This window comes from Balaenoptera musculus, chromosome 1, assembly GCF_009873245.2.
Source record: "Balaenoptera musculus isolate JJ_BM4_2016_0621 chromosome 1, mBalMus1.pri.v3, whole genome shotgun sequence".
Lineage (NCBI taxonomy): Eukaryota > Metazoa > Chordata > Mammalia > Artiodactyla > Balaenopteridae > Balaenoptera > Balaenoptera musculus.
In genome coordinates this window covers 161,285,760-161,311,111 of record NC_045785.1, presented here as the reverse complement: position 1 = coordinate 161,311,111, position 25,352 = coordinate 161,285,760, and the positions used below count along the sequence as shown (strand labels likewise).

At 34.5% G+C, this 25,352-nt stretch overlaps 1 protein-coding gene across 4 annotated transcripts in view; it reads right to left on the bottom strand.

Moving 5' to 3' along the window:
- The window catches only part of LIN9 (lin-9 DREAM MuvB core complex component), a 102,947-nt gene that overhangs the window by 33,959 nt on the left and 43,636 nt on the right, over positions 1-25,352 (bottom strand). For 3 of the 4 annotated variants that reach the window (XM_036843695.1, XM_036843932.1, XM_036843852.1), the window contains 4 exons: positions 7,987-8,120; positions 6,505-6,624; positions 5,544-5,645; positions 1,663-1,743 (listed from right to left, as the gene is read on the bottom strand). In XM_036843695.1, the coding sequence (XP_036699590.1) occupies positions 1,663-1,743; positions 5,544-5,645; positions 6,505-6,624; positions 7,987-8,120 (437 nt within the window). The remainder of the gene's footprint in view (positions 1-1,662; positions 1,744-5,543; positions 5,646-6,504; positions 6,625-7,986; positions 8,121-25,352) is intronic. The other variant, XM_036843772.1, reaches the window with a different exon arrangement.

Genomic DNA, 25,352 nt, shown 5'->3' with positions numbered 1-25,352 from the left:
TATCTTGTAATAACCTATAACGGAATACAATCTGACAAAAATACTAAATCAATATGCTGTATACCTGAAACTAAGACAAAACTGTAAATCAACTATACTTCAAAAAACAAAACAACATATGAAAGTATATGCATAGAAGAAGAAATCCATATGCTAAGCATAAAAACATATTTATACCATATACTAAACTAAATAGTTTTACAGTATTTCAATTTTTATAATGGTAATTATTTCTAATCATAAATAAATTATAAAGCCTATCAAGCCAGTTAGATTTCTACAGAGATCCCACATGCCAAGAAGCCAAATCAACATCAAAACAGGCCTTTTTTAAAAAGTAGGTAACATTAACTAGGCTAAGGCAAGTCTAGTACTTTAAGGTGTGAAACCTAGATACAGGGAAAAGTCCTAGCTAGTGATATGAAAGTTAAATAATTTGATTATGCATCAAGGTGGAAGAGATGATAAAATGATCAGAGGAAATGTAGTGGGGAAGCATTGAAAAGGCATAGAATAAAGGGTAGAAGTAGAACTGATGGAAACCAAGATAAGAATTAGAGTCCAGTAGGAAAGAAGCAAACACATAGTATTTTTACATTTAGGATATATAATGGCAATATGTTATGGCTATTTTTTTTTCAATCTTTGATAGCCTGTGTATCTGACAATACTAACTTTATATCATGCCTAAATGAGTTAAACTGGGACTAAGAAGCCTGTTCTGGTACCTGTACTACTAAACAGCAGCATAATCTTAGTCCAAAATCCCTTGACATCTTTGGTCTTCAGTTTTCAATTCCATAAAAATGATGGGTTCAAATTAGATAATTCAAAGTCATGTCCAGATTTTAAAAATCCATAATCCTAAAAGGACTGTTCCTCATTCAGTTAGGTGACTACTTGTCCAGCTATTTACCCACATCTACCCCTCACACCATTCCATACAAGAGATGACTAATGTTACGACAACTCCCTATTCCTGCATTCATGACAGACATTGGTAATTAGCTACAGCCCTTTGCCCCCAGGCCCAGTCACTGAGCTCTCCCTTACTTTCATACATCCTTACAACCATTTTCAATCAACTGGAGATGGTACTTGAGATAAAATCTATTCACCATCCTATAAATCCATAAGCAAGTTATGACTTTCAATACAATTTAAAAATTTCCTTAGTATTTTCTACATTTTAAAAAACTCTGATAATTCTCTCCTATGAATAAAATTGACTCATATTTTTATACTCATTAGATTAATAAAATAGGATATAAGCTCTGTCAAGATAACCTGAAGATACCAGCCTATATATTTCCTGATTTATTTACTCTGAATCACTTTTAATAACCTCTGCTAATATGACTTCCTTAGTCAGAGGCACCAATGCTAGGAATTCTACACTCAAGCAAACTGTCAAAGAACCTAATATATATCCATTAATCCTATTCAATGGCATAAGGAGGTCTGGGGTAATGAACTGTATTGCATTGCTAATTTACTTAGCGTATGTTCAGTATAACAAGAGATAGCGAGAACAAATCAGGATTTAAAAATAACATTTATCTCAAGGTTTTCTTCCATAAAATATTTTAAAATCTTTAGATATAGAAGCTGCCCACCATTTTAAAATGAGACAAGCAAACAATGAAAAAAAAATATCCTTACCAGTTTTTCTGCTTCTGTGTTCATTTCCCTTAATTTCTTGATATGTTCCTTTTTAATCATGAGAATTTTTGATAATCTGGTCTATAGACAATGAAGAAGAGATGTTTTGGAATAAACACAGGCACTTAAGTATATCATGTAGATGTCAAATTTCTAAGTTTTCACCAAGATATTTTAGCAGATTTTAGTGTTTCCAATATAAATATAGCACAGACACTATTTTATAAGTCAGACTGGCTGAGAAGAAGATATTTTAAATTCCCCTGTAACCAGGATATGTCAAAATGATTAAGGAGTCAACCTGAATAAGCTTTCACTGGTCCAAAATGGAACAATGTGTGGACCAATCAGAATAATAACTACAGTTAACTGAAGCACAAATACATTAAAATCCATGAGTTCAGACTGATACTTAAAATTAACCATTGTTGGAGAATACTAGTGACCATACTCATAAACTGGAAAACAAAGACAAAGAGTCAAGCATTTATCCTGCCTATACTATACAAACTATGCCATTAGGTAACCAAATAATAGATTAGGGGAAGTTTTTCCTTATAGAACTATTACAGCTACTAAACAAAGAACAAGAATAGCACCATTTTGCAATCCTAATGAATGAATTGACCTAGGCATTGATAATTAGTACCAGCCAACATTATACAAAAAAAGAGATAAAATAATATGGGTATCCTATTAGAACACAAAACCACACATAAAAGTAGTCACATAAAAACAAGTACACCAATCAAATAAAAAACCCAAATCAAATCAAATCTTTATATTCAATGAGCAATTTACATGAAATATAAAAGACAAAAGAATATGTTGGATGTTATCACAAGGATTCAGTCAGCAAAATCCAGACTGTGGGAGACTCTATGGACAAATAACCTAGTTTCTTCAACAAATAAGTTAATGGGGAAAAAGTACAGTCAACATTTAAGAGACAACTGGAGAACTGGAATGCTGACTGGATATGTGATGATATTAAGACTTTCTGTTAACTTTTTAGATGTAATAATGATAATATAGTTATGTCTCTTAAAAAAAAAAGGGCCCTTACCACTTAAAGATATATAACGAAATATTTACAGATAAATGATATGATGTCTGATTTCTCAAAACAGAGAAAGTGGGTGGGAGCATAGCTGAAACTGAACTGGCCAGGAGCTGTTGATAACTGTTATAGCTAGATAATGGGTACCTAGAGGTGCATTATACAACTCTGTCTGCTTTTTTCTTTTTTAATTAATTAATTAATTAATTAATTTTATTTATTGTCTGTGTTGGGTCTTCGTTGCTGCGCACAGGCTTTCTCTAGCTGTGGCGAGTGGGGGCTACTCTTCGTTGCGGTGCACAGGCTTCTCATTGCGGTGGCTTCTCTAGTTGCGGAGCACGGGCTCTAGGTGCGCGGGCTTCAGTAGCTGTGGGGCATGGGCTCAGTAGTTGTGGCTTGCAGGCTTTAGAGCACAGGCTCAGTAGTTGTGGCGCATGGGCTTAGTTGCTCTGCTGCATGTGGGATCTTCCTGGACCAGGGCTCGAACCTGTGTCCCCTGCATTGGCAGGTGGATTCTTAACCACTGCACCACCAGGGAAGTCCCCTGTTTGCTTTGATATGCATTAAATTTTTGATAATTAAAAAAAATCTAAAAACTTGACCTAAGTTGATACAGGCAGACGGAGGGCCGGGTGAGATATGTTACATAGTTATTAACACAGACCCTCATTAGTATGTCCAGAGCTGTGGACTGGTACCCTGTCTCTAGTTGTTGGGGTTTTATGGAAATTTGTGTGATTCTTCAGAGTTAGAAGCAGTAAAAGATGGGATGAAGGCAACAGTCTCCCTCCCATTTTCAGTTTTGTGTTTCTTGTTTTTTAAAAATTAATTAATTAATTAATTAATTTTGGCTGCCTTGAGTCTTCGTTGCTGTGCGTGGGCTTTCTCTAGTTGTGGCGAGCGGGGCTACTCTTTGTTGCGGTGCACAGGCTTCTCATTGTGGTAGCTTCTCTTTGTTGCGGAGCACAGGCTCTAGGTGCTCAGGCTTCAGTAGTTGTGGCTCACGGGCTCAGTAGTTGTGGCTCGCGGGCTCTAGAGCACAGGCTCTAGAGCACAGGCTCCGCGGCATGTGGGATCTTCCCGGACCACGGCTCGAACCCGTGTCCCCTGCATTGGCAGGCGGACTCTTAACCACTGTGCCACCAGGGAAGTCCCTTCTTGCTTGTTTTTGATAGAAAATCATGCTGTTTCCTTTTCATTCTTTTCAAAACTGAGTCCTCTCTAACAAGTGGGCAGTCTTTTAGATTCCTCAAAATCCCTAACCCCAGGAAAGAAAAAGTTTCCTCACAAAGAAAATTCATTGTAAACTATGAATTATAAAAATTGCAAAAACATGATGATGTTTATTTTGTTATAAGAAAGAAAACAGTAACAGAAAAAGACAAAAACATATCTCACAGCTTAACAAGAGCAGATCTGAGTTTCATAAAACTTTACATATTACAAAAGACAAGTACATAAAAGGACTTCTATTTTTATCTGCTAGATAGCTTAAAATAATGAAAGCAGTGTTTTAACTAGGCTTTTACACGTAGATTTTGAAGTTAAAATTAAGCACTGCAAGCAAACATCTAAGCATCAATAAAAACATCAATACTTTAGAAGTAGCATACTAGTATTTAGCCTCTGACGCCCTCTGCTGGTGTATCGATGGCTCTCTCTCTCTCTCTCTCTCTCTCTCTCTCTCTCTCCCCCCTAGCCCCTCTCTCCCTCTCCCTGACCCCCTGTTCTTCCCTCCATCTCCCCCTACACACACTTGCCCAAATATGACATATTAGCTCTGTTTTTACTTCCACTATTTAAAAGAAAGAATTTCTTTAAAACACAAGTGTCCTATTTGTGAAAATGATAAGCCTTGTCTCTTTTCATATTTTTAACTTTTCATATAAAAATATCTTATCTACCTTTGGAAGTTAAAAGATGTAATTCTGTATTCCAAGGATAATTAACAACATACAACTAAGGAATAAAAAATGCTATACACATACACATAAATGATAATACTTTTCCTCAAAATAACATTAATTGTAAAAGGTAACCCTGTGAATATTTTAATGGATTACGCTATAAACATTTTTATTTATAAAGACTCTATCTATCCCAAGCCAAGTAGTTTTTCTTTTCAAACAAAAAGAAAAGAAACAAATCAAACATTATTAGACTATGGTTCAAACTAAATAAAAGAAAATAAAAAGAAAATAAAACATTAAATTACTGATAAAAAACCAAACTGAATAATTTATTTAATCTAATTTTCAAAATAAACAGCTCATTACATTCTTAAGAGTCAGGCTATTCAAGAAAATTGTTCTATATTATAATTCTATACTTGTTTCGATTTAGCCTTAGATTTCCTTGTGCCTAATCAATAAGTACTTAGCAAATGAATAGCTATTCCTAGTCTCAGAAAAGAAATAAAGTTTCTCCTAACCAGAGAGCTGGCCAACACACCACAATTGTTGAGGTGACTGATAATGGCAGGATGCACTGAGATTACTAAATAAAAACCTTTATACTTATAAAATTTATGAAGTTAACCATTCAGTTTCACACAGCATATACTAGAAGGTTAGAGTCCTTAACACAGAAAAATAATAAGAACCAAACCCAAGAAAAGCCCAACAAAAATAGATCTCTAAGTCTTTTTTTGCTGTTATAACTTATTTTCAAGCTTGTTGGAAAATAACAGAGTTCTTAAAACCAACACAATGATTTTTAAAAGTATAAAAATATTTGGTCCTAGAAAAATTTTCAACTTTAATAACACAAAAGTCATTGAGTTTTTTTCATAAATAACCAAAATATTCAGAGCAATTCTTACCACTTGGATAAGGAACTCTACTGGAAAACCACCTAACGTTTCTGTGTCAGAGCCAGAAATTTTACTTCTCCAAGGTGACTGTCCTAATAAGGGGTCATTATCCTGTGGGAATAAAAGGGAATCATTTAACCATTGACTTTTCAAAAGGAAGTATCTATTTTTAAAATTAATTAATTAATTAATTTATTTTATTTATTGTCTGTGTGGGGTCTTCGTTGCTATGTGCAGGCTTTCTCTAGTTGCGGCGAGCAGGGGCTGCTCTTTGTTGCAGTGTGCAGGCTTCTCATTGAGGTGGCTTCTCTTGCTGCGGAGCACAGGCCCTAGGTGCATGGGCTTCAGTAGTTGTGGCACGCGCGCTCAGTAGTTGTGGCTCACCGGCTCTAGAGCACAGGCTCAGTAGTTGTGGCACATGGGCTTAGCTGCTCCGCGGAATGTGGGATCTTCCTGGACCAGGGAATGAACCTGCGTCCCCTGCATTGGCAGGTGGATTCTTAACCACTGTGCCACCAGGGAAGTCCCAGAAGTATCTTATTTTTTAAAAAATTTATTTTATTGAAGTACAGTTGATTTACAATGTTGTGCTAATTTCTGCTGTACAGCAAAGTGATTCAGTTATGCATATATATACTTTTTTTTTCATATTCTTTTCCATTACGGTTTATCACAGGATATTGAATATAGTTTCTCTGTGCTATACAGTAGGAAGGAAGTATCTTATTCTTAAATAAGGAGCAAATTCTATTATAATTACTATTCTATTAAAAATCCTACAAAAAGGAAAATATTTCCAGAGTTGAAGCAACTATTTTATTTACTTTATTAACTTATTTAATATCTGACAACTCAAAATAATGTGGGCACCTCCTGAAGTTACTGTAATAGATGTGTATTTCATAAGAACATAGTTTACATTCATAATAATCATTTAAACTACTGGTGACATCTAAAAAATATTACTTACTGTAATTGGTGACTGGAGAGGAGGAGTATAATGTAACCGTGGTGGAGTCATAAAAAATCGAGAAGGTCGCTGTTTTTGTCCAAAGGCAGCAATAGGCATCGTCTCATGAGGCTCATTACTCTTTGGGAAAAGAAAATAGTCCCCAAAACTTGAAGAACTTTACCAATCATTTTAGCTTTATAACAGTCCTATTTTATCATAAAATATAGTAACCTACAAAGATCAAAGGGCTAGAACTTAAGTCAGAGTATGGATACTACTCTGTTACTAAGAGGTTGAATTCATAAAACAGAAGAAAGTGATCTATTGAAAGAAAGGAAAGTGATCTATGGCCACCCTTGGTTGTCTCTGTGTTAAAGACTATCTGAATATTACCCACTGTAATTAAAGGCAATTCTTATCTGGCCAGGGAGAAATGTTTGGGTGATCTCATAAAGGAAATTACATTAATGAAACAGAAAAGTAATTTTTCTTTTTTGAAATGGGAGGTTTAAAGATTTCCTCCTTTAATGAAAAAAATTAAGATTGGTATACCTTGCTCTATATTTAGTCCAAATTTCCTTTCTCTCCTACTCCTCTCTAAAAGTACGTTTGATAAGGAAACCCTTACAATAAGCAGAGAGTCACAGTTTTTTTAAAAGTATAGATCATAAAAAAAAGATTCTTCTATTTTTGCACTAAGGAGATAAAGTAATTTTGATTTTTAATTGTAAGTTCACAACCCTTAAAAATCAAGTTTATAACAAAGAAATGAAAAAGGGGAGGCTAAATGTGAACAATTTAATTTCCATAATGCTTAGAGGCAAATAGTTTTGTTATAAAAAGTTCATTACTCATTAAAAAAAAACTATTAGAGTTATATTTATCCTTTATATTTTAACTTATTAGAAAGGTATATAATTTCCATGACATTGCTAAATCAAGCATAATCATGAAATAATGGTCCAGTAGTTTAATGGACTATATCAGAAGTGCAAAAGATGTGGATTCCAGTCTCAATAGGGCAAGAATCCAGCTTGAAAGCCTTGAATAAATTACCTAACATACTTATGTCTCAATTTCATCATGCAAAAAGTGGGGGTAATTAACAACCACCTTGCATATTCTGAGGATAAAATAGGAACATATAAAAATATATATTTTGAAGTGCAAGATGTTAACATACTTTTAAAGTCATTTTACAAGAGGACTATACCAACAGCTGAAATGAAAGTGTTGTGTAGCTTATTCCCCAAGATTATTTAGTCAAAAGTGATCAGTTGTGTCACACTAAATTTGGTAGAGGGATGCTAGCTTCTGGAAAACGTGGAAGACTTAAGTATAGTTCTGCTCCAGGAGTCTAGTAAGCAGGGCTGGAAACCCCTAAAGATCTCTTCCTCTGTGACTTGAAATCTTGATTCTATCATAAATACAACCCCTAAGAAAACTCTACAAAACATATTTAATAGGCATAAAACACGTGTATTATGAAACAATACTTACAAGAACTTCATAGTCAGGGATAGTATGAGTTCCAAGCCCTGCCCTATCAAAAGTTACTCTATAAGTAGCATTAAGAGTATCCACAGCATCTATCTGTCCAGTGAACAGACCATCATGAACACCACGTAATCGTGCTGAAAAAAGAAACAAAAAGGCATTATGATATTTAGGAGATACAAAAAACTGTCACATACAAAACTGCTCCAAGCATGTAATTCAAAGTGGAGAAAGTATAGTACTGTTGTCTATTAAAGTTTCAAAAAAAGCATGTACTTTATTTTAGGCTTAAAGGAACAACAAAAAAATTTTTTGAAACAGAAAACAAAACTATAAATGGTGATCCCTAATTTGATATATGAATGAAATCATATATATACCAAACTAAGGGGAAAATACTTTAACATCATATCATTGCTTTAAACCTCGAATTGCAAAAAAAAAAAAAAAAAGTCAACAAATTTGGTCATTATACTCATGAATGAAACAATAGTAGTTCAACTGAAAAAAAAAGAAAAGAAAAGAAAAAAAAAGACAAGGGTGCTATGCAGAAAAGATTTACTAGGTTTCAGACTGCTAACCTTAGAAAGGGTTGCCTATAATGTTGACTTCTGGGTACTTGAATTTTGGGAGTGTTCCCATTGTTCCCATACTAAGAAAGGTGGTTTACTGTGCCTAGACTGTGCAAACAATGTGGTTACCTGCTTTCCAATTATTGTATGTGTTGGGCAGAAGGTGCCTACGTAACCGGCCCCCCCGTAAAAACCTTGGGCATTGAGTTTCTAATGAGTTTCCCCGGAAGACAACATTTCACAAGTGCTGCTACAACTTGCTGCTGAAGGAATTATGCAAGTCTTGTGTGACACTACAGGGAGGGGACTCTTGGAAGCTTGCACCTGTTTTCCTCTGGACTTTGGCTCCATGTACTTTTCCCTTTGCTTATTTTGCTTTATATCCTTTTCTGTGATAAGCCATGGCCATGAGTACAACTATTTGCCAAGTACTCTGAGTCTTTCTAGTGAATCACCAAACCAAACCTGGGGGTGGTCTTGGGGATCCCTCACACAGATGTGTCACTATTATTTAAATCCAGTCTGAAGTAACATAAGGAAAATCCAAGCAAACATCCAGCATGAGTGAAAAATATAAGAACAGTAGCATTTAAGGCATTAAACTAGGCAAAGTGACACATTTTATACACACAAAAACGTATATAGTACTTATTTTTTATTTTTTAATTTTTTTTGGCCACGGTGTGTGCCATGTGGGATCTTAGTTGCCCAACCAGGGATCGAACCTGTGCCCCCTGCATTGGAAATGCGAAGTCTTAACCACAGGACCGCCAGGAAAGTCACAATGATATCATTTAAATAAAATACAAATATTCAATGCAAAACTGTTTAAAAGGATCAACTGATAAAAACTCAATTGTAGAAGACTAAAATATCATTCTCTTATGGTTACCAGGGGGGAAGGGTGGCAGGAAGGGATAGTTAGGGAGTTTGGGATTGACATGTACACACGGCTATATTTAAAATGGATAACCAACAAGGACCCACTGTATAGCACAGGGAACTCTGCTCAATGTTATGTGGCAGCCTGGATGGGAGGGGAGTCTGAGGGAGAATGGATACATGTATATGTATGGCTGAGTTGCTTTGCTGTGCACCTGAAACTGTCACAACATCGTTAATCAGCTATACTCCAATATAAAATAAAACGTTAAAAAAAATATCATTCTCAGTCTTTGACAGACCAATTAAAGGAAAAGTAAACAGTTATACAGAAGATACGAGTAATAAAGTTGAATAAACAAACATAAATATAGAAAAGGACCTCCAGTTATGGCAGTGTGAAGAGGTTGGTGATTCTTCTCTGCGAAAGACTTGTATAAACCTGTACAGGATTGTCAAAGACAACCATTTCAGGGTACTAGAAATGGGCCAAATGCAGAAAACAATTAAGAAACGATTACTGTGGAAAAATTGCTAGAGCTTCAGTTAAGGACAGGTGAACTCAGTGGCCTTTTTGCAAGAGGCTATTCACACTCTACCATCACCAACAACTTGGTTGGTAAAAAGAGTTTTTCTAATGTATGGTTGGTCATGGAAACAGTGTTGTTTGTTGCCAGAGGGGCAGACAGGATGTGGACCAGTGGGTAAAAACCTGTGACTGTGCTAGTTAAGAGTGGCAAACTCGATCAGGAAAGAATAAGAAAACCCCACAACTTTGCAAGCCTAAGAGGTAGTCCTGTCTGAGGTGATTGGCAGAATAGCTAGGAATTTAACAGGGAGATCCTGGAAACTAGAGAGCCATAAGTGGAAAACTATGTGATTGGGTGGGAAAGACCTAAGAAAGTCTGGTAAAAAGTAAAAGCTAAGGATGACCTGAAAACGGACAGCAACTTTGTATGTGTTTCCCAAGTCCACACAGAGATCAGTCTGAGGCCTTTCTGGATTAAGATGTTTGAGTACAATCTCTGCCTAAGTCATTGGTTGGCCACTAAGTTATGCAGACACAGGAACATTCCCTAGGAAGCAAGCTTAAAAATAAATAAAAGAGTAAAAAAAAACTGAGCAGAGACATCAGTGGTTGCATAGGCAAGTTACTAAAGTAAAAACAATTCTCAAAAAAATTACAGAGTTGCTATAATATATTATCTAAAATATCTAGTTTTCAACCAAAAATTACTAGATATGTAATGAAATAAAAAAGCTGATTCTTACTCAGGATAAAAGTACAGTAAGTAGAAACTGACAAAGATGATACATTAGCAAAGTCTTCAAAAGTAGATTTTATAAATATGTTCAGAGAATTAAAGACAATGACTCAACAGGGAATTTCACAGAAACCATACAAAAGAACCAAATAGAAACTCTAGAGTTAAAGAGAAGATTTGAAGAAAAGAATTAGGGAATATTTTAGATAATATATTGCAGCAAGTCTGGATTCTGATCTATTAAAGAGAGATCAACAGAAATTATCCAATCCAAAGAACACGGAGAACAAAAGATTGAAGAAAAATGAAGGGAGCCTCAGAGAGCTGTAGGAAGATGTCAAGTGCACCAACATATTTGTAATGAGAGACCCAAAGGAAGGAGAGAAAGAAGGAGAAAAGGAAATTGGAAGAAATTATGGGCAAAAATCTCCCATATTTGAGTTAAAAAATTAAGCTACTAACCCATGAAACTCAATAAACCCCAAATAGGATAAATATAAAGAGTATCAAACCTAGACACATCATAGTGAAATTTCCAAAATCCAAGGATAAAGAGAGAATATTCAAGAGAAAAGCTTCAAGAGAAAAATGACTCATCACATGTAGGAGAAGAACAACACAATTAACAGGTACATCTCAACAGAAACAATGAAGGTCAGAAGGCAACAGAGTGACATATTCAGTGTGCTAACAAGAAAAAACCATCAAGCAAGAATTCTATATCCTGTGAAACTATTTTGCAGAAATGCAGGAGAAATGGAAACATTCTCAGATAAAAACAGAGAGAATCTGTTGCTCCTAGACAAGTTAGGAAGAAATACTAAAACACATTATTTGTGATAAAAGGAAATAATACCAGACAGTAACTAAAATCCACAGCAAGAAAAGAAAAACACCAGAAATGGTAAATATGTGGTGCATATAAAAAACGGTGTGTACAAAATACACACACACACACTTTTTTTTCTATTCTCTTCATTTCATTTTTAAAAAGTAAGATTATTTAAAGCAATAATTATAATACTACATTCTCAGGTTTATCACAGATATTAATGTAACACGTTTGATGACAGTAAAAAGGAAGTAGGAGAAAATGGAGCTATATTGGAGTAAATCTGCTATATTTTATCAGAATTAATTCAGTATTAATCTTAATTAGATTGTGATATGTTAAAACTTCATATTGTATTTCCCAGAGCAACTAACACACACACACACAAAACCCTCAAAAAATACCTAAAAATAACAACAGAGAAATTAAAATTGTATACTACATTTGTATACTAATATACAAATACTAACTATATAACTATACTAAGTAAAATTTGTATACTAATTGTATCCTAAACAGTATTTGTTTAACACAAAAGAATGCAGGAACGGAGGTAAAGGAAAATAAAGGATATGAGACATATTGTAAACAAATAGCACAATGACAGGCATAAATGCAAGCATATCAATTATTACATAAAATGTGAATAGACTAACCACTGATCAAAAAGCAGAGGGTGAAAGGGGTCAAAAGGTACAAACTTCCAGTTATAAAATAAGTCAGTCTATATAAAATACATAACCAATAAGGACCTACTGTACAGCACAGAGAACTACACTCAATATCTTGTAATAACCTATAATGGAAAAGAATATATATATATATATATATATATATATATATATATACACACATACACATGCATGCACACACACGTATACACATATAACTGAATCACTGTGCTGTACACCTGAAACTAACACATTGTAAATCAACTATATTTCAATTAAAAACATTTTTTTAAATTGTAAATGTACAAAAAACAAACAAAAGAAGTCATGGGGAGGTAATGTACAACATGGTGACTATAGTTAATAATATTGAATCATATATCTGAAAGTTGCTAAAAAAGTAGATCTTAAAAGTTGTAACTTTTTGGTAACTATGTGTGGTAATGGATATTAACTAGACTTACTGTGGTGATCATTTCACAATATATACAAATATTGAATCATTATGTTGTACACCTGAAACTAATATGATGTTAGATGTCAATTATACCTCAATAAAAAAATACAATTAGATAAAAATTTCTTAAATTTTTAAAAAGGCAGAGGTTTGCAGACTGACTTCAATAGAACAAGACTGATCTATAAGCTGTTTATATATTTCTACATGTGTCTGAGACACACTTTAGATTCATAGATTCAAATAGGTTGAAAGTAAAAGGATGGAAAAAGATTTACCACAGTAACAACAGAGTACTGGAATGGCTATATTAATGAAAATTTAAAATAAGGGATACTACTGGAAACAAAGAGGGACATTTCATAATGATAACAGGGTCAATGTATCAGGAAAATATGACAAATATAAATATATATGCACCTTAACAGAGCACCAAAATACCTGAAGCAAAATCTGATGAAATGGTAGAGTTCAACAATTATAGTTAGAGATTTTAATATTCATCTTTCAGTAATTGATACAACAATAAAACAGAAAATCAATAAGAATATGGAAGACATGTACAACACTATCAACCGATTTGACCTAACTAACATATACACAATGCTCAACCCAACAGCAAAATACAATCTTTTGAAACATACATGGGGCATTCTCTAAGACAGACCAAATGCTAGTTCATAAAACAAGTCTCAACAACTTTAAAAGAAGTAAAATCATACAAAGTACCTTCTCCAACCGCAACAAAATGAAACCAGAAATCAGTGAGTCTTCACCAAGCAGGCTTGGTCATGCAAAATAAACTGAGAGAATACTTATAATATGAAAAGTATAAGAACTCAAATATAATTTGGAGGGAGGACCATCTTATGTTCTGGCATATACTGTATACTTACATACATCAAACTTTAGAGGGAGATTCATAAAACTTTAGGGGAAACTCACTTTCTACACTTCTGTGTTCTTTTCTTCTTTTTTTTTTTTGAGAATGCATTGCCTTTATAAATCAAGAAAAGAAGATATTTCCATATTTTTATATGGATGCCATTTATGACCCTCTACCACAGATCTATACTTGAAGTCAGGCTCCCCTATTATTACAGGAGTATCTATCTGTTCAAGTGATGGCTAAATTCTATCCAGTTTTACTTAACTGGCTCAAAGACTTCTAAAAATACTTAAACTTTTGTCTCTAAGGCAGCCCTCTCCTTAACAGCCATTTCCAGATTACTGGTGTTGACAATGCAAAGCTAAAAAAACAAAAACAAAAGCAGCAACCTAAGTTAGTATACATGGTCACTAAGGGATGAAAAGCAGATTCTCGGTCAGAATGCCAAGTTCAGGAAAGTAAGAAAAAAATGCTGTTGTGGTTATCAGCATTAACCTAAGGCTTTGAGAATATTTTATAATAAACAAATTTCAAAAACATCCTTTAGGTAGGGTAAATCCTATTAATCCATAAATCCTATTAGCCAATTACCTCAGGACAATGTCCATTTACACTTGTTATCCTACTTCAGTTATTAACAGCACCTCCTCTTCTACTTTCAGAAGATGCTTATTTGGGTGATAAATTATATGGTCACTCTACTTCTTTGACCGTTTATAAGGTCAAATACGCAATGCAAAAAAAAAGAGACAATTTTTCAAGCACAACAGAAGGTTTGCTGGGAATCTGGTGAACATACCTAATGGCATCCAAAAATCCAAGTTTAGAAAGTAATTTCATTATAAACAAACATCAAGGGACAACTTTAAATATTATTGGTCAGAGCCTCAGTTTTGGGCCAGGATTCAGAATTTGGGTTAACCAGCAGCTGTCAAATCTTAACTCTACATTTACTTCTATAAATCATATCTTCCAAATCACATCTTCCACATCATCCTTGATGACTTCCTTTCCCATAATCCTTTGATTTAGATAAACTACATTACTTTTAGGACAGTTCTGAATTTTACAATTTCTTAACAAACCAATGATTTTAAAATCTCTTTTTATACCCTGACTTCTCTGACTACACAGAGTTCTAGAACTATTCAGAGCAACAGACACCTGATGAACGACTTCCTGTACAATGTGGTTAAAGTATCATGTCCAGACGTTTCCCCAAGACTTTTCCACTATTCAAATTTTCCATCATTTTGGTGTTTGTCAAAATTCTTGTGTTCTTAACTCTGTAACTAAGAATCACTTGGTGTCACTTTTTACCTGTCTTCTTTGCGCCTACTGCAAAATCTTTAATATAGTTACTTTAAAAATTTCTTTGTTGTTGTTATTGAGGAAAAGTCTACTACTCCTTCTTTACTAAAAAATTTCTTCCCAGCAAGGAATGTGGAATTTTGTTTGTTTATATACTTTTCTAGGTAAAATTTACATACAGTAAAATGAAAATGTAAGTGTATAGTTCTGTAAGTTTTGACAAATGAAATCATCCATCTTTAAAGTCACGGAATATTCTTATTATCCCAGAAAGTTCCCCCTTCCTAGGCAATCCTTTCTTCAGGAGCAACCTCTTTTCTGATGATATTTTTCTACCATAAATTAATTTTGCCTATTCTACAACTTCATATAAATGGAACCATACAATATGCATTCTTTAGTTTTCAGCTTCTTTTGCTCGTCATACTGTCTGAAGTTAATCTATATGTCAGTAGTTAGCTCCTTTTTATTGTCAATTTGTATTCCACTGTAAGAAAATATCATGTTATGTTTATCCATTCGCCTGTTGTTGGGTTGATTCCAGGTTTTGATTATAAAGTTAAAACAAAGATGCCATAAACATTCTTGTACATATCCTTCTGTGAACAGCAATTTTCGTTTCTCTTACTTAAATACCTTGGAGCAGAACTGCTGGATCACAGGACAGACATAAGTTTAATTTTATTAAAAATTGTCATGCTTTACTCCAAAGTGGTATACCATCCTATCAACAATGTATATGAATTATGGTAGCTCCACATCCTTGCCAACATTTAATGTTATCAGTAGTTTCAATTTTAGCCATTCTGGTGTGTGTAGTGGTATTTCATTATGATTTTAATTTGCACTTCCTTGATGACTACTGATGTTGAGTGTTTTTTCACGTGCTTATTGGCCATTCATACATCTTCCTCTGGGAAGTCTCTACTCAAGTGTTTTGTCTATTTTTTGAATTGTATTACTTATGTTTTTATTACTAAATAATAGAGTTCTTTATGTTTTCTAGATATAGTCCCTTTTCAGATATATGATTTGGAAATATTTTTTTCCCAGTATACGGCTTGCCTATTTATTTTCTTAATGTTGGCTTTTAGTGGGCAGAAGTTTTAAATCTAAGTTAAACCTAAAAATCACCTTTATTTTTCTTTTTTGATAATTACTTTTTTGCCAGATCCAAGAAATCTCTGCCTACTTACAGATCACAAGATATTTTCCTGTGTTTACTTACAGAAGCTTTATAGTTTTGGCTTTTATGTTTAGCCCTTTGGTCCATCTTAGATTAAGTTTTTTGTATAGCATGAGGAAAGGTCAAGGTTCATTTTATTTCCATATATATACCTAGCTGATCAATCATTATTTATTGAAATGCCCTTCCTTTCCATTGAAATGCTTTGGTACCCTCAGAAAGTCAACTGGACATATGTGTGGATCTATTTCTGGATTAAACTATCCTTCCCATTTTCACAGACATTAGAATAAGCACAACAATTGCAAAAAAAAAAAAAAAGAAAAAGAAAAAGAAAAGGCCTGCTGTGATTTAGACTGTTTACCTCTAAGATCAGTCTTGGCAGAACTGACATTTTTAACAATACTGAGTTTTCCAATCCATGACATGTTTTATCTCTCTAATTATTTAGGTTTTCTATGCTATTGTCAATAGTGTCATTTTTTAAAATGTCATTGTCCAGTTGTTGCCTTATTATACAGAAATACAACTAATTTTCATATTGATTTTATATCCAAAGACCTTGCAAAAAAATTCATCTTATTAATTCTAGTCCTTGATTTGTGGATTCCTTAGGATTTTCATATGGGTAATCATGTCATCTGTGAAAAGAGACAGTTTTACTTCTTCCAAACTTTATGATTTCTATTTTTTTTCTTGTATTATTTCACTGTATCTAGCAGAATACTGTATACAGATCGTAACTGTATCCTTGCATTGTTCCCCATCTTAGTGGCAAAGCATTCAAAATTTCACCATTAAGTATGTAGTTGCACATAGATTTTTTCATATATTAACTTTGTCAGGTTGAGGAAGTTCCCTTTTATTTCTAGTTTGTTGAGAGTTTTATCATGAGTGGGCATTAATACTGTCAAATGATTTTTTGTTATCTATTGATAGGACCATGTGGTTTTTCCACTTTATGCTACTAAATATGGGGAATTACATTAGTTGATTTTTAAAAACAGACTTTCTTTTTAGGAGCAGTTTTAAACACACAGCAAAATTTAGAGGAAAGTACAGAGTTCCCATACATGCCCTACCTTTACTCTCCCTAAGAGCTTCCCCTACTATCAACCCATATAGCTCCTCCCTAACACACCCAACAGGCTCTCCCACTATCAACATCCCACACCAGAGTGGTACATTTTGTTAGCTGATGAACCTACACTGAAACATTATTATCACCCAAAGTTTATAGTTTACATTAGGGTTCACTCTTGGTGTTGCACATTATATAAGTTTTGACAAACGTATAAGGGCATGTACCTGCCCATCATTACAGTATCATTCAGAGCAGTCTCACTGCCCTAAAAAACCTCTGTGCTCCACTTATTAATCCCTCTTCCCACTAGCCCCTGGTAATAACTCATCTTTCAACTGTCTCCATAGTTTTACCTTTTCTAAAATATCATACAGTTGGAATCATTCAGTATGTAACCTTTTCAGATTGGCTTCATTCACCTAGTAATATGCACTTCAGGTTCCTCCATCTCTTTTCATGGAATTTTGTTATTATTATTTTTAGGCCATGCCACACAGCTTGTGGGATCTTAGTTCCACAACCAGGGATCGAACCCAGGCCCCCGGCAGTGGAAGCGCATTGTACTAACTACTGGACCACCAGGGAATTCCCTCTCATTTCATTTTAGCTTCAAATAATATTCCATGTCTGGATGTATCAGTTTATTCATCTAATGAAGGACACAGTGGTTCCTTCCAACTTTTGGCAATTATGAATAAAGCTGCTATAAACATCCATGTGCAGGTTTTTGTGTAGAAATAAGTTTTGAACTCATTTGGGTAAACACCAAGGAGTGTGACTGCTGGACTGTGTGGTAAGAATATGTTTAATTTTGTAAAAAATTGCCAAACTGTTTTCCAAAGTGGCCGTACCATCTTGCATTCTCACCAGTAATAAATAAGTTCCTGTGCTCCACATTCTCGTTTGGTGTTGTCAAGTTCTTGATTTTGGCTATTCTAATAGGTGTATAATGGTATTTCATTGTTTTAATTTGCATTTCTCTGATGACATATGATGTGGCATATCTTTTCATGTGCCTATTTGCCATTTGTATATCTTTTCTTTTTTAAAAAATTGAGGTAACATTAATTTACAAGATCACATAAGTTTCAGGTGTACAACATTATATTTTGACTTCTATATATATTACAGCATGCTCACCACCAAAAGTTTAGTTTCCATCCATCACCATACAACATACGCCCTTTACTCATTTTGCCCTTCTCCCAACTCCTTCCCCTCTGGTAACCATACTACTCTGTTCTCTGTATTTATGTTTGTTTTCATTTTGTTTATTAATATTCTACATATGAGTGAAATCATATGGTATTTGTCTTTCTCTGTCTGACTTATTTAACTTTGCATAATACCCTCAAGATCCATCCACATTCTCACAAATGGCAAGATTTCATTTTTTCATGGCTGAGTAGTATTCCACTGTATATTATATACACACACACACACCACATCTTTATCCATTTATCCAACAATGGGCACTTAGGTTGTTTCCATATCTTGGCTATTATAAATAATGCTGTGATGAACATAGGGGTGTATGTAACTTTTTGATTTAGTGTTTTTGTATTCTTTGAATAAATACTCAAAAGTTAAATAGCTGGATCACATGATAGTTCTTTTTTGTGTGTGTGTTATAGTTCTATTCTTAATTTTTTCAGGAATCTCCGTACTTTTTGCCATAGTGGCTGCACCAATTTATATTCCCACTAACAGTATGAGAGTATATCTTCTTTGGTGAGGTACCTGGTCAGATCTTTTCTCCATTTTTTAATCAGGTTGTTAGCTTTCCTATTATTAAGTTTTTTTTTTTAATCCTATTATTAAGTTTTAAGAGTCCTTTGCATATTCTGTATAACAGTCCTTTATCAGATATGTCCTTTGCATATATTTTGCCCCAGTCTATGGCTTCTCTTCTCATTCTCTTGACATTTATTATTTTTTCAATTATTTTTTTGTAGTAAAATACACTAAAAAGTTATCATCTTAACCATTCTTAAGTGTAGAGTTCAGTGGTATTAAATATTAATAATGTTGTTCAATCATCACTCATATCTATAACACTTTTCATCTTGTAAAACTGAAACTCTACACCCATTACAGTAACTCCCCATTCATCCCTCCCCCACAGCCCCTGGCAACCACCATTCTACTTTCTGTCTGTACGATTGTTGACTATTGTAAGCAGCTCATATAAGTGGAATCATAGGATACTTGTTTTTTTCTGACATTTCACTTATCAATGCCCTCAAGATTCATCCATGTTGTTGCAAATGGTAGGATTGTCTCCTTTTTTTACGGCCAAATAATATTCCATTGTATATACAGTTGACCCTTAAACAGCACAAGTTTGAACTTCAGGGGTCCACTTATACACAGATTTTTTTCAGTTGTAAATACTACTGTACTGCATGATCCATGGTTGGTTGCACCTGCAGATATGTAACTGCAGATACGGAGGGCTGAGTGTTTGTGAATTTTAGACTGCACGGGAGATCAGCACACCTACTCCCCGCGTTGTTCAAGGGCCAACTGTATACACCATATTTTCTTTCTCCATTCATCTGTCAGTGGACACTTAGGCTGTTTCCATGTCTTAGTTATTGTAAATAATGCTGCAACGAACATGGGGGTGCATGTATCTTATGGAGATAGTGAGTTTGTTTCCTTTGGATAAACACCCAGAAGTGGAATTGCTGGATCATGTGGTACTTCTATGTTTAATATTTTGAGGAACTTCCTTACTGTTTTACATAGTGGCTGCACTGATTTACATTTCCACTACCAATCCACAAGGGTTCTCTTTTCTCCACATGCTTCCCAACACTTGTTATTTCTTGCCTTTTTGATAATAGCCATTCTAACAGGTGTGAGGTGCCATCTCACTGTGGCGTTTCCCTGATGATTAGTGATGTTGAGCATCTTTTCATGTACATGTTCGCAATCTATGTGTCATGTTTGGAAAAACGTCTATTCAGCTCCTCTGACCATTTTCTAATCAGTTTGTCTTTTTGTTGTTGAGTTGTATGAGTTCCTTACATATTTGGAATATTAACTTCTTATCAGATATATGACTTGCAAATCTTTTCTCCCATTCTGTAGGCTGCCTTTTTATTTTGTTGATTGTTTCTTTGGCTGTGTAGAAGCTTTTTATAGTTTGATGTAGTCCTACTTGCTGATTGTTGCTTCTATTCCTTTGCTTTTGGTGTCATCTCCAAAAAAAAAAAAAATCATTGTTAAGACCAATGTCAAGGAGCTTTTCCTCTGTGTTTTCTTCTAGTAATTCAATAGTTTCAGGTCTTACATTTAAGACTTTAATCCACTTTGAGTTAATTTTTGTGAGAGGTGTAAGATAGGAGGCCAGTTTTATTCTTCTGCATGTGAATATCTAGTTTTTCCAAGACCATTTATCGAAGAGACTGTCTTTTCCCCATGGAGTATTCTTGGTTGCCTTGTCAAATATCAGTTGACCATATATTTATGGGTTTTTTTGGGGGGGTTCAGTTCTGTTCCATTGGTTTATGTGTCTATTTTATGCCAGTCCTATACTATTTTGATTACTATAGCTTTGTGATATAGCTTGAAATCAAGACATTTGAGTGTTCCAACTTTGTTCCTCTTTCTCAAGATTGCCTTGGTTAGTCAGGTCTTTTGTGGTACCACATAAATTTTAGGACTGATTGTTCTATATCTGTAAAAAATGCCACTGGAATTTTCACAGGGATTTCACTGAATCTATAGATGGCTTTAGGAAGTACGAACTGTTTAAAACAATATTAAGTTTTCCAATCCATGAACATGGGATATCTTTCCTTTTATTTTTGCCTTCTTCAATTTCTTTCATCAATGTCTTGTAATTTTCAGTGTACAGATGTTTTACATCCTTGGTTAAAATTATTCCTAAGTATTCCATTGCTTTTGGAGCCATAATGAATGAGACTGTTTCCTTATTTTCTTTTTCAGATATTTCGTCTTTAGTGTATAGAAACACAACCGATTATTGTATGTTGGTTTTGTATCCTGGCTTTACTGAATTCATTTACCAGTTCTTATAGTTTTTTGTAGAGTCTTTAGGGTCTTCTCTATATAAGATCATGTCATCTGCAAACAGAGATTATTTTACTTCTTCCTTTTGGATTTGACGCCTTCTTTTTCCTTGCCTGACTGCTCTGGTTTGGACTTCCAGCACTATATTGTCACACTTGTCTTGTTCTTGATCTTTAGAGAAGGAGCTTTCACTCTTTCCCTGTTGAGTATGATGTTAGCTGTGGGCTTGTTCTTTAGCTTCTTAAGGTAAAAATAGAAATTTAAACCTTTTTAAAATGTATATAAGCATCTTCTTCTGATGTAAGTATTTAAAAATGTAAAAGTTTCCTCTATAAACTTCTTTAGCTGCACCCCACAAATATTTATATTTGATATATTTATTATCTTTCAATTTAAAATATTTGTGATTTTCCCTTGAGATTTTCTCCTTTTACTTATGAATTATTTAAAGTATGATGTTTCATTCCCAAATACTTGGATGTTTTCAGAGATCTTACTGTTTCAATTTCTGATTCAATCCTGTTGTACTAAGAGAAATTCTGTACACTGTATATGATTTCAACCTTTCAAAATTTATTGACATGTGTTAATAGGCCAGCATATGATTTATCTTGACAAACAAAGCCTAAGCATGTGCAAAGATTATATATTGTGCAGTTTTGGGGTACACTGTTCTAAAAATATCAATTAGATATCATGATTGGTAGTGCTATTCTTTTTTTTTAAATTTATTTATTTTATTTTTGGCTGCATTGGATCTTCATTGCTGCATGCGGGCTTTCTCTAGTCGCAGTGAGCGGGGGCTACTCTTCATTGCGGTGTGCGGCCTTCTCACTGCGGCGGCTTCTCTTGTTGCAGAGCACAGGGTCTAGGCATGCGGGCTTCAGTAGTTGTGGCTCGCGGGTTCTAGAGTGCAAGCTCAGTAGTTGTGGCGCACAGGCTTAGTTGCTCTGCGGCACGTAGGATCTTCGCAGACCAGGGCTCGAACCCATGTCCCCTGCATTGGCAGGCAGATTCTTAACCACTGCGCTACCAGGGAAGCCCAGTAGTGCTATTCTAATTCTCTACAGTTGTACTGATTTTTTTTTTTCCTGTTCTCAATTACTGGTAGAGAGTTGTTAAAATCTACAACTATAATTGTCGACCTGTATATTTCTTCCTTTAGTTGTCTTACTTTTTGCTTTAAGTATTTTGAACTTCTGTTATTAGGGGCCTACTAATAAATATATATTACGATTTGTTGTGTTCTTCTAATGAAGTGCTCTTTCGATCATTATCAAGTACCTCCTCTGTCTGGTAATACTCTTTGTCTTGAAATCTATTTTGTCTAATGTTAACATAGCCACTTCAACTTCCTATTGTTAATATTTGGTTGGCATATCTTTTTCATTCTTTTGCTTTTAACCTGTCTGTGATTTTTATATTTCAAGTACAACTCTTGAAGACAGCACATACAGTTGACCCTTTAACAACATGGGGGTTAGGAGTGGTGATATCCCCTGAGCAGCTGAAAATCTGTGTATAACTTTTAACTCAAGAGTATAACCCAAAACTTAACTATTAATAGCCTACTGTTGACTGCAAGCCTTACAGATAACATAAATGGCAATTAACACATATTTTGTAGGTTATATGTACTATACACCGTATTCTTACAATAAAGTAAGCTAGGGATAAAAAAAAGTTATTAAGAAAATCATAAAGAAGAGAAAATACATTTATAGTATTGTATATTTTTATCAATACCATAAGTGTACATCATCTGTTTACAAGATGAATCATGTCTCAGTACCTACATCAATATTGTCTTATATGATATTACAAAATGCTTTACATGTTGTGCCTATTACTAAAACTAGACATCAAAAAAAGAAAAGATAATGTGAAAAAGAAATTCATCTTTATTTACAGGTACAATGATTCATGCATTGATAATGAAGAAAAAGCAACACAAATTGCTTTATAGTAGTCTAGTGTAATCAATACGATGGCTTCATGGTAGCCTGGCATATACATTAATGAATGAATCATTATAAAAATTTTATGGCATACAGTTTTACTGTCATATTCATAATACAGTATTAAAACACTTTCATTTTTAAAAAATTGAGGTATAGTTGAATTACAATATTATATTAGTTTCAGGTATACAACATAGTGATTCAAAATTTTACAGCTTATACTTCATTTAAATTTATCACAAAATACTGGCTATATTCACTGTGCTGTACAATACATCCATGTAGCTTATTTATTTTATACTTAGTAGTTTGTACCTCTTAATCACTTACCCCTATCTTTCCCTCCCCTACCCCGCTCCTCACTGGTAACCACTAGTTTGTTCTCTACATCTGTGAGTCTGTTTCTGTTTAATTAGCAACATAGGTTACTTCCATATCTTGGTTATTGTAAATAATGCTGCTGTGAACATTGGGTTGCATGTATCTTTTCAAATTAGAGTTTTCATCTTTTCTGGATATACACCCAGGAATGGAATTGATGGATCATACGGTAGTTCTGTTTTTACTTTTTTGAGGCACCTCCATACTGCTTTCCACAGTGGATACACCAACTTACATTCCTGCCAGCAGTGTACAAGCACTCCCTTTTCTCCACGTCCTTACCAACATTTGTTAATGGTGGTCTTTCTGATGACAGTCATTCTGACAGGTGTGAGGTGATATCTCATTGTGGTTTTGATTTGCATTTCTCTGATGATTAGTGATGTTGGGTATCTTTTCATGTGCCTGTTGGCCATCTGTATGTTGTATATCTTCTTTGGAAAAATATCTATTCAGGTCTTCTGCCCTTTTTTTTTTTTTTTTTAAACTTTGGGTACTGGCACAAAAACAGAAATATAGATCAATGGAACAGGATAGAAAGCCCAGAGATAAACCCACGCACATATGGTCACCTTATCTTTGATAAAGGAGGCAAGCATATACAGTGGAGAAAAGACAGCCTCTTCAATAAGTGGTGCTGGGAAAATTGGACAGGTACATGTAAAAGTATGAAATTAGAACACTCCCTGACACCATACACAAAAATAAACTCAAAATGGATTAAAGACCTAAGTGTAAGGCCAGACACTATCAAACTGTTAGAGGAAAACATAGGCAGAACACTCTATGACATAAATCACAGCAAGATCCTTTTTGACCCAGCTCCTAGAGAAATGGAAATAAAAACACAAATAAACAAATGGGACCTAATGAAACTTAAAAGCTTTTGCACAGCAAAGGAAACCATACACAAGACCAAAAGACAACCCTCAGAGTGGGAGAAAATATTTGCAAATGAAGCAACTGACAAAGGATTAATCTCCAAGATTTACAAGCAGCTCATGCAGCTCAATAACAAAAAAACAAACAACCCAATCCAAAAATGGGCAGAAGACCTAAATAGAGATTTCTCCAAAGAAGATATACAGATTGCCAACAGACACATGAAAGAATGCTCAACATCATTAATCATTAGAGACATGCAAATCAAAACTACAATGAGATATCATCTCACACCAGTCAGAATGGCCATCATCAAAAAATCTAGAAACAATAAATGCTGGAGAGGGTGTGGAGAAAAGGGAACCCTCTTGCACTGTTGGTGGGAATGTAAATTGATACAGCCACTATGGAGAACAGTATGGAGGTTCCTTAAAAAACTACAAATAGAACTACCATACGACCCAGCAATCCCACTAATGGGCATATACCCTGAGAAAACCATAATTCAAAAAGAGTCATGTACCAAAATGTTCATTGCAGCTCTATTTACAATAGCCAGGACATGGAAGCAACCTAAGTGTCTATTATCAGATGAATGGATAAAGAAGATGTGGCACATATATACAATGGAATATTACTCAGCCATAAAAATAAATGAAATGGAGGTATTTGTAGTGAGGTGGATGGAGTTAGAGTCTGTCATACAGAGTGAAGTAAGTCAGAAAAAGAAAAACAAATACAGTATGCTAACACATATATATGGAATCTAAGGAAAAAAAAAAAAGGTCATGAAGAACCTAGTGGCAAGACGGGAATAAAGACACAGACCTACCAGAGAATGGACTTGAGGATATGGGGAGGGGGAGGGGTAAGATGTGACAGGGTAAGAGAGTGGCATGGACATATATACACTACCAAATGTAAAATAGATAGCTAGTGGGAAGCAGCCGCATAG